The sequence below is a fragment of the Asparagus officinalis genome, chromosome 8, assembly GCF_001876935.1.
Source record: "Asparagus officinalis chromosome 8, Aspof.V1, whole genome shotgun sequence".
NCBI lineage: Eukaryota > Viridiplantae > Streptophyta > Magnoliopsida > Asparagales > Asparagaceae > Asparagus > Asparagus officinalis.
This window is the reverse complement of record NC_033801.1, coordinates 16,514,836-16,531,281: the sequence shown is the minus strand read 5'-3', so window position 1 is coordinate 16,531,281 and position 16,446 is coordinate 16,514,836. Positions and strand designations below refer to the sequence as shown.

General features: G+C 37.7%; 2 protein-coding genes across 2 annotated transcripts; one reads left to right on the top strand and one right to left on the bottom strand.

Annotated features, from left to right (window-relative positions):
- On the top strand, positions 7–3,233 carry LOC109822425 (putative proline-rich receptor-like protein kinase PERK6). Its single transcript, XM_020388617.1, has 8 exons — positions 7–129; positions 527–1,042; positions 1,467–1,553; positions 1,638–1,708; positions 1,801–1,877; positions 1,973–2,117; positions 2,198–2,359; positions 2,747–3,233. The coding sequence occupies exons 2-8, from the start codon at positions 589–591 to the stop codon at positions 3,023–3,025; spliced, it is 1,275 nt and encodes a 424-aa protein (XP_020244206.1). The 5' UTR covers positions 7–129; positions 527–588; the 3' UTR covers positions 3,026–3,233.
- LOC109822427 (NAC domain-containing protein 72-like) lies at positions 3,581–4,525 on the bottom strand. Its single transcript, XM_020388618.1, has 3 exons — positions 4,329–4,525; positions 3,974–4,221; positions 3,581–3,839 (listed from the first exon to the last, which is right to left on the bottom strand). Exons 1-3 carry the CDS (start codon positions 4,486–4,488, stop codon positions 3,738–3,740), a joined length of 510 nt encoding a protein of 169 aa, XP_020244207.1. The 5' UTR covers positions 4,489–4,525; the 3' UTR covers positions 3,581–3,737.

The window sequence follows — 16,446 nt, the reverse complement described above, 5'->3', positions numbered from 1 at the left end:
GACCCCCAAGTGACTCAGGTGGTGGCAGTCAGGCGCTGGTGATAGGGGTCGTTGTCGGAGTCGTGTTGTTCGTCACCCTATTAGGGGCATGCGCATTGTTTTGCCTCTGCAAGAAGAAGAATAAGAAAAGTAAGTCCGATTACTAGGCAGCAGATGTTAAATTGAGCCATCTTTAGTTATCAAAGAACAAGCAAGGTAGCGAAATGCAACCCTGGGTGCATATTCTGCATTTTGTCGACCATTTATGGATATTTCGTGATTTTACGGGCTAAATTTGCAGGATGATGTTTTGCTTTTTTCCCTTCATAACATTCCGTAATACAAAATAGTTTACTCAGAGATTAGAACTTAGGTTTGTGATTAATCTTTCCCTGGTTTATTCCTAACCTGGTTAAGACAAGATTTGGTCAGGATCGATAGATAGCCTGGTTTTCGAGCGGTGGTCAAAGACAGCCTTAGAAATTGCTTTAAATATCTATGCATAATCCATTTCCATATTAATACTCACAGAACACTCTATATACAGGCTATAACAGTGGCTCAGCCCCTCAAAGCTGGAAAAAACAAGGAGGGGAACACAACATCAAGATGCCCCCGCCACCATTGGGTGGCGGTGGCTGGCAACAGCACGGCCCTCCAGCACCAATGAGCGGCGACATGACCTCCTCAAACTACTCTGGTCCCCACGGGCCAGTACTTCCACCTCCATCACCCAACATTGCCCTCGGCTTCAACAAGAGCACCTTCACCTACGAAGAGGTTGCAGCGGCTACTGGCGGATTTTCCCAGAGCAATTTGCTCGGTCAGGGCGGATTCGGGTATGTTTATAAGGGAGTCTTGCCTAATGGGAAGGAGGTTGCGGTTAAGCAGCTTAAGGCTGGGAGTGGACAAGGGGAGAGAGAGTTCCAGGCAGAGGTTGAGATTATTAGTAGAGTTCATCATCGTCACCTTGTGACTCTTGCTGGGTATTGTATTGCTGAGAGTCAAAGGATTTTGCTTTACGAGTTTGTTCCTAACAAGACCCTTGAGTATCATCTCCATGGTTAGATTCTTCACTTGCCTAGTTCTTTTAACTTTCTTGTTTAAATTTTTTTTTGAGATGCATGTTCATTTGGAATAAACGAAAACCCATGTTTTGTTTTGTAATGTTGGCTGATATATCGCTGATGTAACACACACCCAAGTCACTTTTGTCAAGATGATCAAAATATCCAGGTCATAGCTGATGGCTTGGTTGTGTGTCACGATAGCAGCATACCGGCCAACAATGTAGAAAGACTCAAATACCCGTTTACTATTTTTCAATCCATTTATATTACATTTCATCTTGGTCAGCAGATGATATTTTCGAGTAGTAACATGCATACATCATTTTCATTTAGAAGTTGTTAAGAGTTAAGGATGAAGGTATTCATGAACCTGTCAGGCATTAACAATTGGATTTGTCTGTGAAATTATTTTTGTAGGAAAAGGTCTTCCAACAATGGACTTTCCTACAAGGCTCAAGATTGCAATTGGATCTGCAAAAGGGCTTGCATACTTGCATGAAGACTGTAAGGAGTTCAAGTATTCTCCCTCTGGTTTCATATACAAATATGCTTGCATACTAACATTGTTTTCTCTATTGTTAACTGAAGGCCATCCTCGGATCATCCATCGTGACATCAAAACTGCTAACATTTTACTCGATTACAAGTTTGAAGCTATGGTAAATTGAACAATAACCTTACCAAGTTTACATGCAATTTATATTTCCAATGCAGAATCTAAATGACTTAATGCTTACATATATATGATCAGGTTGCTGATTTTGGACTGGCTAAGTTGACTTCCGACACTAACACACACGTTTCAACACGAATCATGGGAACTTTCGGGTGAGTTAACAGAGTAATATAAACTTTAACTGCAACCATTCAAACTCGTATGACAGCCTCAATCATCTTAATTTAACATCTTCGATTGCTTGCAGGTATTTAGCTCCTGAGTATGCATCAAGTGGTAAGCTTACCGATAAATCTGATGTCTTCTCCTACGGTGTCATGCTTCTTGAGTTGATAACTGGAAAACGGCCTGTTGATCATACTAACAGAAATGAGGATAGTTTGGTTGACTGGGTTAGTAATTTGTTTATATAACTTACATTTGCATGGGGATGTCTATATAAGTTAAACTAAAAATAGTGATGTTGAAACAGGCAAGACCTATGTTAGGACAAATATTAGCTGAAGGGAACTATGAAGAGATTGTAGATCCGAAACTAGAAGGAAACTACAATACAGGAGAGATGGCACGAATGATATCATGCGCCGCTGCAAGTGTTCGCCATTCTGGACGTAGACGTCCTAAAATGAGCCAGGTATATATGTATCGTTTCCCTGTCGTAATCTGGACACAAATTCTTGCTAAGATGATAGTTGCGTGTTTTTTATCCGTTTCATGATTCCTAATCACGCAAAATAATTATGATGTATAAATCCATCACTTAAATATTGTAATTTTAAAATTTTAATATTGACCCATAAATCTTTCAATATGTGTAATTACCATATAGAGAAAATTACAGGAGCTTTACAGAGTTCATGAGGTTTCAAAAGTTACATTCTCGACTCTTCATTTCAATTTCTACAAATTTTGGATGAACATCAGGATATAACAATTATCTAGATTCCCAACAAAAATGAATATGAGTTTTATGTTAAAAATTGATTATTTCAATACGATTTTTTTTCTGGTTTACAATCAGATCGTGCGAGCACTGGAAGGTGATGCTATCTCCTTTGACGACCTGAACGATGGTACAAGGATTGGACAGAGTTCACAATTCAGTTCAGGCTCAGAATATGACTCGAGCACATACTCATCCCAAATGAGACAGTTCCAAAAGGTTGCACTAGCCAGTGGCCAGTTTACTGGAGAATACAGTGGCGTTACAAGCGAGTATGGACTGAACCCTTCGGAGTCAAGCATCTCCTCTGGTGAAGTTCACTTTGGTGCGGGTCGCAGGCCTCATGAACAAGTTTGAGCAGAAAAAAGGAAAGAAGATGAGAATGTTTAAACTTTAGATTTATCTGTATGTGATTTGGATCCCAATGCTTAATTTGAACGTGTTTTGGAGGGGTTAAAGGTGGGTAGAGTGATGATTTGCTTACTTGATGTTGAAACGAGTTTGTTCTGATTGTTTATGTTCTTTAACTTGATGGAATCAGATTTTGTTGCTAACCTTCATGGAATCTAAACCCTGTGATCTCTATAAGAATGAACTTACAAAGAGAATAAATATACAATGATTAATCGATCAACTTCCGTCAGCTGAATTGCCATTTCATTTCCTTTCTTATTCTGGTATTAAGAGATGAGACGATGAAGGATCCCTCAATCTTGAGTTCAATCAAGCGAACTCAACACATCAGATTTTTCCCTAGCATAAACAGAAATTATACGTTATGCATCTCAATTTTCCATGTTGAGTGAGACTAGCTAGTAATAAGTAACATGATGCTCAAAAAATAAACTTTCTCAAAACAATTGCTTAACTAAAGAAAAGAATAACAACAAATTTCTATTTCCAGCTTCTCATTGATGAATTGACAACAAAAAAATTTCTCTTCTTCTTATCAACAAATTAAAAGCACACAGATAAATACCGATTCAAGTTTACCGAAAAAAAACAAAACCAACAAAATTGTTCGCTCTAAACAAACATCGTTAAAAGTTGATCAGCCTCTGAAAAATATTCAAGCGCCCGCTTCCTCTTTTTTCTCCTGCACCTCCTGCTTCTTGTTCCTTTTCTCCGTCCTCGCGTTGAGCTTGATCCTGCATATCGCCCAGTTGTCAAACTGCAACAAGAAAAAAAAAAACATCAACAAAGTCAGGAAACAAGCTAAAAGAGATCAAGATTAATCAGAAGTAATTAAATAAATCAACAAGTACGTACGTAGGTAATTAATATATATATACGTAGAGTACGTACCTTTGACCCGTGATCACCAGCAAGAGTGTATTCGTCCATGACCCAGTTTGATGAAACCTTCTCGTTATCTTTGATGTAGCAAAGATGGTTCACGTGCCCCATCACGCGCCCGCCCTTGCCGGTCACGACTTTTTCCGACCCGTTCAGCTTCCACGTTCCGGCGCCGGCTCTGCGAGCCACCCTCCTACCGGTCCCCTTGCGCTGGGTAATGTAGTACGTCTCGCTGTCAATGCCGTAACGAGTAGCCTCTGAATTAATGAAGCATCAACAAATTAATACGTCGGTCAAGAATTACTCAATTTATGTAAAGATTTTGAGTACGTAGAGGTTAGCGTAGACGTCGATCGATACTCACTTGGGAGGTTCCAGGGCTCAAAGGAGTATATGTTGACGTCGTTGATGACACCACCCACGCCGGGTCGAATCCTGCCGTTGAGGATGTTGACGAGGTAATGGTCGACGATCTCCTTGTCCGTCGGCACAAACTTCATCCCCGGATACTTCATCAGCTCCATGGCTATGGCTCGGTCGCTTGGGATCGATCAACCGGACGGCGAAGCGATTGAGAGAGGAAATAAGTAAGCGATTGAGATCACGGTTTGTTTATATAGGATTAGGGTTTAGTTCAGTGCAGGGTATTCCTATTCAGGATCTGAGTCAAGTTTAATTTGTTCGTTGGATTTTCCGAGTCCTGGTTGATCTGGGAACCTGCATGTTTCCTAATTCATGATCATGATTAATGTACCGTTACGAGGTCGGTTTGTCCACAGTCTCAACTAGTAATTAGTTTCATTGAATTAATTAGAGACTTGGGTTTTAAGTTTCTTAATTTGCTCACAAAAATATCATTGCCCTAAAAAGCTTAGAATCTAGTAATCAGAGCGCGGTCAAGTTTCAGTTCTTCGACTTCCCTAATTCAGTCACACGTTAAACTAACTTTAAGAGATTTGGGGGACATAATAGCAATTTCAATGATTTGAGCACTAATGCAATTTCAAATATGAAGTAGTTTTTCCATAAAAAACACCTTTAAAATCTTGTCCAAAAAACATGTTTCACTTTAAAGGTGGTTCATGTATAAATTAAACATCAAATGTGGTTTATGTAGAATGAGCTTTTTTTAATAGTTGTTTCTATGGGGAAAAACTGTCGTGAGTAGGCTCCGAAAATCTCCATATTTTGAAATTAGCCTCGCAAGTACATGTTTTAATTTTTTTTTTGAAATAATTAGTCTATTTCCAACATTTTAGCATTCAAATCTTTAATCATGACTAGTTAATGTTCAACTAAGTAAGAGTAGTTACTAAATTTTCCTGGTGAAATAAATTGTCCAACTAACTTAGCAGCCGCCGCCACCCCCCTTAAGAAATATATGACCTATGTGTCATATATTAAATTGAGTATAAGGTTTTAAATAATATTAATACTATTATGAGGATTATTGGTTAATTAATTTATGGAAAAGCACTTAATATATTAGTCTATATTAATTAATGACCAAGTAGTTAGTTAACAAACACCCATGTTTTTATCATGTTGATGGAACATGTGTGGGTGGGTAGTTTTATTAACTACCGAAAAGTTGCTCCTCTCTCTCCCTATAAAGAAACCAAAGCATAGAGTTTCTCTACAACATCAATTAACAGAAAAAGAAAAGGGCTTGGTTTTAAAGAAGGATTAGAGAGAGAAAACAATCTTCTCCAAGGTCTCAATTCTCTAAGGGTTCATAGCATTACTCAAGGTATGATCTCAAAACATCTTATATTTGTGATTATCACGAAGTTCTATGATCCATGTCTTCTAATTAATTATAGAGGAATTATGATTATGTTTACATGTGGTATCAGAGCATAGTTTAAGAACTCATGATTTTCCAATTAAGATTATTATGAACTTAATATTAAAACTGGGAAATTTAATCCGCTGCTAATATTTACAATTGACATATGATCACATTTGATTGTTAAGATTAGGTTTATTTAGGTTACTTATGTAAAGTCGCATGTATACATGTTTAGGTTACATGTATATAGAATAATACCTTTTCGTTAAGATTCTGTAATGCTATGATTTGACAAATAAATTGTTTGTAAACATATGTTTGTGATTGGCTAATTGAAACTAACTCCAATTCACAAAATATGTTGGTACTGTACTGATTTGGAAAAATCCAATGATACATGTATTTAAACTACCATAACCATTTAATATGTTATCTTAACGTTTCAATTTTATGAATTAATGATATACATGTTACTGTCAAATCGTAGCAGTTAAACATGTGATATACATATTATTGTCAATTAATGATATATATGTTCAAAGAAATTTTGTATACATATTGGTTAATACCTTTTGATATTACATATACATGTATGTGAATGTTATTACCATTAACCAAAAACAAGAAAAAAATATTCGAATTTTTTTTATTCAAACCCAAGACCCCTACTAAGGCCCTTGTCCAGATACTTGTCAAGATACATTAATATGGGGGATTTGATCCTTGGACCCCTCACTTCACACCCAAAACTCTTACCACTAGGCTACTCCATGTTGGTTCATTTGGGTATGTTGTATTATACTACTTATGATGTTTACAATGAAAAGATGCAAACAAGTTATTTATTATTGTTTACAGTTCATCAATGTGAAACACAATTGAAAGAAAATAGTTCAATATGATGTTTATATGAACAATATGAGAAAACTTTGACAATTTAAACTATATATTGTCAGTTACCAAAGTGGCCAATATAGAAGTTTGAAAGGAATTGTATTATAAAATTATTAAGGTTACCCACTTATATTGATGCTTATAAATGATTAAGGGTAATTTTAGTTCATTATTATAGGACGTTTTAATCACCCAAAGGTGGATTAGTTGTTCATATAATTAATGAACATAATTGTTAGCATATAGTATACTATATTAGTTGTATTTTTATATCCAAAGATGTTAAATATTTCTGAGTAGAGTATGCATGTGATTGCCAAATTATTGATTCTTTTAGCATCAAAATTATTATTGTATGTCTTTGTATCACCCAAAGGAGAACATTGATATACATTTATTGGTTTGAATCTGTTTTATGTGTTTACAAATAAATGTTTTAATGTTGAGTATTATATAATTTTGCAGTATCTGTTCCAGTTGCTCTTCATTCGCATGCTTCGTCTGTTACATTGTTTAATGGACATAACTTCCCTGATTGGTGTGAGCAAATTCGATTCCATTTGGGTGTATTGGATCTGGATTTGTCACTTCAATCAGAGAATCCAGCTGCTATTACTGATGCTAGTAGCGATAAGGATAAAATCTTCTATGATGCTTGGGAAAAATCGAACATACTGAGCCTAATGTTCATGCAAATGAGTATTGCAAATAACATCAAGTCAACTCTTCCTATGATTGAAATTGCTAAAGAATACATGAAGTATGTGGAAGAGCGCTCTCAACCGGCAGATAAGTCTCTAGCAGGGACATTAATGACCACCTTAACTACCATGAAGTTTGATGGTTCTAGGGGCATGTGTGAGCATGTGACTGAAATGACTGATGTAGCAACAAAGCTTAAGAATTTGGGGATGGCGGTAGATGAGAGTTTTCTGGTGCAGTTTATCATAAACTCATTGCCACTAGATTATAGCACCTTCCAAATGAACTACAATACCATGAAAGATAAATGGAATGTGAATGAGCTACAAAATTTTCTAGTTCAGGAGGAAAGAAGGCTTAAGAATAGAGTAACTCACGTCATTCGTCTCCTTGGTAATCAAGGAGCTGAAAAGAAGCCTAGAAATAAGAAATGGAAGGGTAATGGGCCACTTAAGGTGAATGGTTCTTCCTCCAAAAACCACAAGAAGGATTTCAAGAATGACAAGTGTTGCTTTTGCGGAAAGCATGGCCACTTTAAGAATGATTGCCTGAAACGTAAGGCATGGTTCAAAAAGAAGGGTAAGTTTAATACTTTCGTATGTTTCGAATCTAATTTAACTGAAGTTCCTTATAATATCTGGTGGATTGATTCTGGTTGTACCACTCATATTTCTAATATGTTGCAGGGATTCCTTACGACCCAAACCACAAATCCAAATGAGAAGTTCGTCTTTATGGGAAATCGAGTGAAAGCTCCAAATGAAGCTATTGGAACTTATCGCTTGGTTTTAGACACTAGAGCTCATTTAGATTTGTATCAAACTCTTTATGTACCCACTGTTTCTTGTAATTTAATTTCTTTGTCTAAGTTGGATTCAACATGATATTGCTTTAAGTTTAATGATGGGTGTTTTAGTTTGTACAAACAAAATTAGTGTTATTGGTTCTGGTATTTTATGTGATGGTTTGTACAAGTTAAAACTTGATAATCTTTTTGCTGAAACCCTCTTGACAGTGCATCATAATGTTGGAACTAAACGTGGTTTAGTGAATGAAAATTCAGCTTACTTATGGCATAAACGTTTGGGTCATATATCCAGAGAAAGATTGACAAGATTGGTAAAGAATGAAATTTTATCAAACTTGGACTTTTCTGATTATGATATTTGTGTGAATTGTATAAAGGGAAAACAAACAAAACAAACAAAGAAGGGAGCCACAAGAAGCACTAAGCTCCTTGAAATAATACACACCGATATTTGTAGGCCTTTTGATGTTCCATCTTTTGGTGGAGAAAAATATTTTATCACCTTTATTGATAATTTTTCCCGTTACGGATATGTCTATTTATTGCATGAAAAATCTCAATCAGTAAATGTCTTAGAGGTGTTTATCACTGAGGTTGAAAGGCAATTAGACACAAAAGTAAAAATAATTAGATCCGATAGAGGTGGTGAATATTATGAAAAATATGATGAAAGTGGACAATGTTCAGGCCCATTCGCCAAATTTCTTAAAAAGCGTGGCATATGTGCTCAATATACTATGCCAGGTACACCACAACAAAATGGTGTAGCAGAAAGGCGCAATCGTACTTTATTGGAAATGGTTAGGAGTATGATATGCAATTCATCTTTACCCATTTTATTGTGGATGTATGCCTTAAAAACTGCCATGTATTTGTTAAACAAGATTCCTAATAAGGCAGTTCCTAAGACTTCTTTTGAGTTATGGACTGGTAGGAAACCTAGTTTAAGACACCTGCATGTTTGGGGTTGCCCGGCAGATGTATGGATTTATATTCCACATGAAAAGAAATTGGATTTAAGAACAACCAGTGGTTTTTCATTGGTTATCCAGAAAAGTCTAAAGGGTATAGATTTTATTGTTCTAGTAATAGTACAAGAATTGTTGAAACTAGAAATGCTAGATTCATTGAGAATGGTAAAGTCAGTAGGAGTTTGGAACCACGAAAAGTGGAATTTCAAGAAGTTAGGGTTGAGATCCCTTTACATGTAACTTCTTATAAAATTGTTGCTCCTCTTATTGTTGAACAGTTAAACAATAATCAAGAACAACAACCTAATGACCAAACAACTCACAATGAAGACAACATCAATGAACCTGTTGTAGATGAGCCACAAGAAGCAGAATTAAGAAGGTCCCAAAGACCAAGAAGATCTGTTATTTCTGATGATTATATGGTTTATCTACATGAAGAAGATTTCGATGTAGGAATCGATGAAGATCCAACTTTGTTTTCACAAGCCATTAACAGTGCTAATTCTACGAAATGGTTAGATTCCATGAACGATGAGTTAAAATCTATGGAACATAATGAAGTTTGGGATCTCATTGAATTGCCTAAGAACTGTAAAAGGGTTGGGTGTAAATGGGTCTTTCAGACCAAACTCGACTCACTTGGCAATATCGAACGACATAAGGCTAGACTTGTTGCTAAAGGTTTTACTCAGAAAAGAAGCATTGACTACAAAGAAACTTTTTCACCAATCTCTAGAAAAGACTCGTTAAGAATTATTATGCCTTTGGTTGCTCATTATGATTTGGAGTTGCACCAAATAGATGTGAAAACTGCCTTTCTAAATGAGGATTTAGAAGAAGTGGTCTATATGAATCAACCTGAGGGTTTTTCCATTAAAGGAAAGGAACACATGGTGTGTAAACTTAAGAAATCAATATACGAACTTAAACAAGCTTCCCGCCAATGGTATTTCAAGTTCAATGATATCACTACTTCTTTTGGATATAAAGAAATCATTGTTGATCGATGTATATATATGAAGATCAGTGGGAGCAAGTTTATATTTTTGATTCCATATGTTGATGATATTTTGCTTGCTACTAATGATCTTGGCTTGTTATATGAGACCAAGAAGTTTCTCTCCAAGAACTTTGAAATGAAAGATATAGGTGAGGCAACCTATGTGACCGGGATAGAAATATTCCGGGATAGATCACAAAGATTGTTAGGATTGTCTCAGAAAGCATATATTAATAAAGTTTTGGAGAGATTCAAAATGGAAACGTGCTCATCAAGTGTCGCTCTAATTTAGAAAGGTGATAGATTTAGTTTTATGCAATCTCTGAATAATGAATCGGAAAGCAAGCAAATGGAAGAAATTCCATATGCATCAGTCGTTGGGAGCTTAATGTATGCTCAGACTTATACTAGGTCAGATATCAGTTTTGTTGTTGGAATGCTTGGTCGGTATCAAAGCAATCCAGGAATGGATCATTGGAAAGCTACAAAGAAAGTGTTGAGATACTTGTAAGGAACGAAAGATCATATGCTCACTTATCGAAGATCAGATGATCTTGAAGTGATTGGTTATTCAGATTCAGACTATGCTGGCTGAGTCGACTCAAGAAAATCAACATCTGGCTATCTGTTCCTTCTAGCCGGGGGAGCAATCTCATGGAAAAAGTGCGAAGCAATCTGATATTGCTACGTCCACTATGGAAGCATAGTTTGTGGCTTGTTATGAGGCTTCCATTCAAGAGAATTGGCTACAGAACTTTATTTCAGGACTTGGCATAGTTGACAGTATTGCCAGGCCGTTGAAAATATATTGTGAGAATTTCGCAGCAGTCTTCTTTTCAAAGAACGACAAGTATTCTAAGGGAGCAAAACATATAAGTTTGAAATACCTTGTCGTTAAAGAAGACGTTCAAAAACAAAAGGTGTCAATTGTACATATTAGTACGAAACTCATGGTTGCGGATCCGTTGACTAAGGGATTGCCTCCTAAGACATTTATTGAGCATGTCGAAAGGATGACTCATGGTTGCGGATCCGTTGACTAAGGGATTGCCTCCTAAGACATTTATTGAGCATGTCGAAAGGATAGGCATTACTAAAGGTCTTAATGTTTAGTTTATGAGTTTGATGTATGACACCTTATGTATTATTTCTGACATTTATTGATATCCTGTTTTCTTATTGTTTGTGTATACATCAATTTTTTCAGGATTTAATCTCTAATGACTTTTCATTTATAGATCATTTTAAGTAGACAATTAATATTGTGGTACTTGGAATGAATTATGTTATTGAATGATATGAAATCGCCAAGACCCATATTAGTCTATACTTAATAATGATATGATGATATTACCAATGTATGAGAAATTTATCCTTATGGTATATATGTATTATGAATTTATTTAAACCATTATGAATAATTCTGCCACATGGCCAAGTGGGAGAATGTAAGAAATATATGGCCTATGTGTCATATATTAAATTGATTATAAGGTTTAAATAATATTAATACTATTATGAGGATTATTGGTTAATTAATTTATGGAAAAGCACTTAATATATTAGTCTATATTAATTAATGACCAAGTAGTTAGTTAACAAACACCCATGTTTTTATCATGTTGATGGAACATGTGTGGGTGGGTAGTTTTATTAACTACCTAAAAGTTGCTCCTCTCTCTCCCTATAAAGAAACCAAAGCATAGAGTTTCTCTACAACATCAATTAACAGGAAAAGAAAAGGGCTTGGTTTTAAAGAAGGATTAGAGAGAGAACAATCTTCTCCAAGGTCTCAATTCAAGGGTTCATAGCATGACTCAAGGTATGATCTCAAAACATCTTATATTTGTGATTATCATGAAGTTCTACGATCGGTGTCTTCTAATTAATTATAGAGGAATTATTATTATGTTTTAGGGCTAATTTCAAAACATGTATGATTTAGGGGGAGTGACGCAAAGAAATGCCAAAGATTTTTAAAGACTAACGGCGTTAACAACCAGCCGAATCCAAAAGCACGCAGCTTGGCAAGCTCCGCTTGCGGATCATCATGTGCAGGGATCCGTTGGCCCAGAACTCAAATCAAAATGCTGCAAACTTCTCCTTCCCGCTCTTCTCCTCCTCAACCGCCGCCTCTCCTCCTCCTTCCGCCACCAAAACTCCCAGCGGCGGCGACGACCGCCTCCCCCATCTCACATCACTCCGTCGTCTCTCCCTCTCCTCCCCATCGGCACGCCTCCCCCAAACCCTAACCCTAGCCCTAACCCCTCACCTCCCCTCCCTCTCCCCTCCCTCATCGACCGCGTCCTCAAGCTCCTCTGGAACGACGCCCCCCGCGCCCTCCTCTTCTTCCGCTCCTCCTCCCCCTCCCCCTCCTCCCTCCCTCCCCCTCCTCGTCGACCTCGCCGCCGACCTCGCCGCACGCTCCCGCGACCGCAAGACCACCTGTCCTAATCCTCAACCTCCGCCGTCAGCTCAGCCTACCTCTAACCCCCCGAACCTTCTCCATCCTCGCCGAGCGCTTCGTCTCCCAGGGCAAGCCCGATCGCGCCGTCAGATTCTTCCTCAACCTCCACCATCACGGCTGCAATCAGGACCTGATCACCCTCAACACGCTTCTTGATGCTTTGGTCAAGTATGGGAGAGTGGAGAAGGCTTGCACTCTGTTTAGGGCCTTGAGAGGGAGGTTTGGGGTCGATACGGTGAGCTATAATATTGTAGCCGAGGGGTGGTGTAGGGTTAAGAGGACGGCGAGGGCGATGGAGGTGATGAAGGAGATGGTGGAGCGTGGACTGGAGCCGAGCTTGAACACTTATAATATCTTGCTGAAGGGGTTTTTTCGAGCGGGGCAGGTTAGAGAAGGGTGGGATTTTTTTGTGCAGATGAAGAAGAGAGGGAGGAAGGGGGCCGAGTGTTGTAGGCCGGATGTGGTTTCGTATACTACCGTGGTTCACGGGTTGGGGATTGACGGGCAGATTGAGAGGGCGAGGAAGGTGTTCGATGAAATGATTGGGGAGGGAGTCTTGCCTAATGTTGCTACATACAACGCTTTGATTCAGGTATTGTTGAATTGATTTGGCATTTGGAGTTATTTATAAAAGTTGGTACTTCAGTTGTATGAATAAAGTCGATGCAATTAGTTTGTCATAATTCTTTAGTTATGTGAACATCAATCAACAATGCTACTTGTTTCGTGTATGCTCAATTATAGAAATTTAGTTGTATGGATTTACTCTTGTGATTCATGTTATTCGAGTTTTTATACCCCTAAGCATAGCTGTTTACTCATGTGTTTGTTTATTCCAAAGTCTTCCCAAAGGTTTTGATGAATTAATTGTTTAGTAACTGATTAGTAAAGGTATAAACAAGTTCCTTGTTATACCCACCAAAACTTTATAATCCTCTGACATGAATCCCTCTCAATCCCTGTATCTTATGCATTTTGTCTTCACTGCAATAAGCTACACCATGTTTCACTGGATACACCCTTATAATCCCTTGTCGTACTTAGTTTGTAACAGGGCACACGAACTATAATATTTGAAGTAACTGCATACAACCTTACTACTTCTACTGCTGAGTTTTCTTTTAACTGTGGATTAAGGTAATTTGCAAGAAGGGTTGTGTTGAAGATGCAGTTGTGGTATTCAATGAGATGGTGAGAAAACGGTACACGCCCAATGTGATTACCTACAATTTGGTCATTAGAGGGCTCAGTCATGCTGGCAAGATGAACCGGGCAATGGAGTTCTTAGAGAAGATGAAGCTTGACGGTTGCGAACCAAACGTTCAAACTTATAATGTCTTGATTCGATATTGTTTGGAAGAGGGAGAGATTGAGAGAGGGCTAGAATTGTTTGAGACAATGGGAAAGAAAGGGGGTTGCCTCCCTAATTTGGATACCTACAATGTGGTGATAAGTGCAATGTTCACGAGAAAGAGGTCAGAGGACATGTTGTTGGCTGGTAAGATGGTTATAGATATGGTAGAAAGGGGGCATCTTCCAAGAAAGTTCATGTTTAATCGCATTCTCAACGGTCTGCTGCTGACTGGAAACCAAGGGTTTGCTAAGGAGCTATTGAGGATGCAAGACAGATTTGGACGATTGCAAAGGGAAATCAGACTGTGAAGTTTCAAAAATTCAGGTAGCTATTCTATCCTTATTGCGTCCGTCATTTATGCTATAGTAATGGATTTATTAATGTTTATAGCTTAGTAAAGATTACGTTGGTGTTATTAATAATAATCCATTCATGATTTACGATTACTCAATTTTCATTATTCGATCTCTCTCGTGTCACCTTCTGACTCGTCTAAGAACCCCTCAAACTAGCTCTTCAAAATTTGGCCCTGTTTGATTTTGCACCAGAACAATATTGCTTTCCATTTCAGAAGATTGATTGAACTTTTTGAATCTCAAGACTTGATGCAAGACGTCTTGGTCGACGCGACTTCAACCATCTTACTTCCGATGCCACATTTATGTAATTGCGCGTATTGAACATGACAGGTCAGTTAGCATGTATAAGAATATATGATAATCTACCTCACTGTTATGCAATTTTTTTTCCCGAATCATTATATCTACATACATTATTGGTTATGCAGTTCCTTGAATCAAGTCAAAAGTAAAGTGATGATAAAATTATCGGTCCCTGCAGATATCCTCCTTGGCGAAGAAGAAGAACTAGGACACGGGACACATGCGGAGGAGGGGGAAGTTTTGCGCTCCATATCGGATTCTCACGATCATCTTCAAATCAAAAAGCTCTGATTGGAGAGATCAAAGCATGGGATCAGTGAGAGAGAGAGATTGAGGGACCCTATTTTCTCCTCTTTGAGAAGGGGAGAAGAGATGAGAATGAATGATTTCCTTTGGATACTAATTACTAGAGAATAAGGACAAGAAGAATGAAATTCAGCTTCACCATGGATTCATTCTGTAATTAAGCCAGTAAATACCGTTTTTGTAAGTATTGATTAAGCATCTCCTTTTTTGGGTAGACTTGAAATTAAGTACCAATAGAGATTTGTTTACGTTTCTACACTAGTAAGGTGTTAGAAAAATACATGACAATAACAGCATAGTCTCAAAATTTCAGTGGCAAATTAGACCTTGATATGTATGTTTTAATTGCTTGGATGATGTCATCCAATCATGTAATTAAATCCTAGTTGGATTTTTAATTACTTCTAATGCCTTTTGTCAATTTAAGATATGCATTTTCATCCATTTTTAAGCCATTCAAGTTACTTAATACGTCGCAAGTTAATATTCCGGCGAACAAACTATCAAATGCAATAGAATTACACAATACAAATTACCCAGTATGCCACAATTTTTCATCTTCACAAGTGATAAAGATATTACACAAGTGATAAAGATATTACACATAGGAATAAATCTTTTATGTTAACCATCAATACTTCGTTATATCATGTCATCGAAAACCGTTACACCAATTGATAAGAAGTATTGGAAGTGATTATCACGATCTAGTATTACCCTACATGATTGATCATACAAGCAATTAAAAACATATGTACAAAGGTTCAATTATTATAGGAAAATATAATAGGACAAATTTTCAAAACCGACCCCTTTGGATTTTTAATTGCAAAAAACGACCTATTTCAGTTTTATTTATAAAAACCGACCCAGTTGGTTGAAACTGGGTCGGTTTTTAAAATTTTTTCTTCCAAACTTCACGGGAGTTCAACTCCCGTGAAGTTTTGTTATGAGAAAAACTTCACGGGAGTTCAACTCCCGTGAAGTTTCCCAAAAAAATTTAAAAAAACCGACCTGTTTTCAGCTAAATAGGTCGGTTTTTATAAATATTTTCAAAACCGGTCGTTTTTTGCAATTAAAAACCCAAAAGGGTCGGTTTTGAAAATTTGTCCAAATATAATAACTAACCATCCAATAAACCCTGCAAATACGTCACATATATTTTCTCCCCGTGTCTGAAGCAAAAAGAGAACAACCGCCAGACCTGAACTGCTCCTACTAACTTTCTACTATTGGGCCCTATTAATCCGTACCATATCCAGCCCACTTTACCATAACAGTTACCGTAATCTCCTTTCGTAGGGTGATCCATTTCATCCACTTCGACCCCTCGCCGGAGTTCAGCGTCGAACGTAACGCGCGCAGCGCCGGCGGCAATGGACCTCGCCTCCTTAACCCAAACAATCCAACTCCAAACCCAACTCCTCAAACCCAACACGAACCCGAACCCGAACCCAAACCCCCCTTCCCTCCCCTTCCCTTCCCTGCTCTCCGCCGCAGCCCGACTCCGCTCCCCCTCCTCC

Bases quoted from the DNA above. Each gene is read 5' to 3' on its own strand.
- LOC109822425 (XM_020388617.1), top strand. From the start codon at position 589: ATGCCCCCGCCACCATTGGGTGGCGGTGGCTGGCAACAGCACGGCCCT. The intron at 1,554-1,637 runs GTAAGGAGTTCA...TGTTAACTGAAG, and splicing joins TGCATACTTGCATGAAGACT to GCCATCCTCGGATCATCCAT. The intron at 1,709-1,800 runs GTAAATTGAACA...ATATATGATCAG, and splicing joins ATTACAAGTTTGAAGCTATG to GTTGCTGATTTTGGACTGGC.
- LOC109822427 (XM_020388618.1), bottom strand. From the start codon at position 4,488: ATGGAGCTGATGAAGTATCCGGGGATGAAGTTTGTGCCGACGGACAAG. The intron at 4,222-4,328 runs GTGAGTATCGAT...TCATTAATTCAG, and splicing joins TGAGCCCTGGAACCTCCCAA to AGGCTACTCGTTACGGCATT. The intron at 3,840-3,973 runs GTACGTACTCTA...TTCTTGTTGCAG, and splicing joins CTGGTGATCACGGGTCAAAG to TTTGACAACTGGGCGATATG.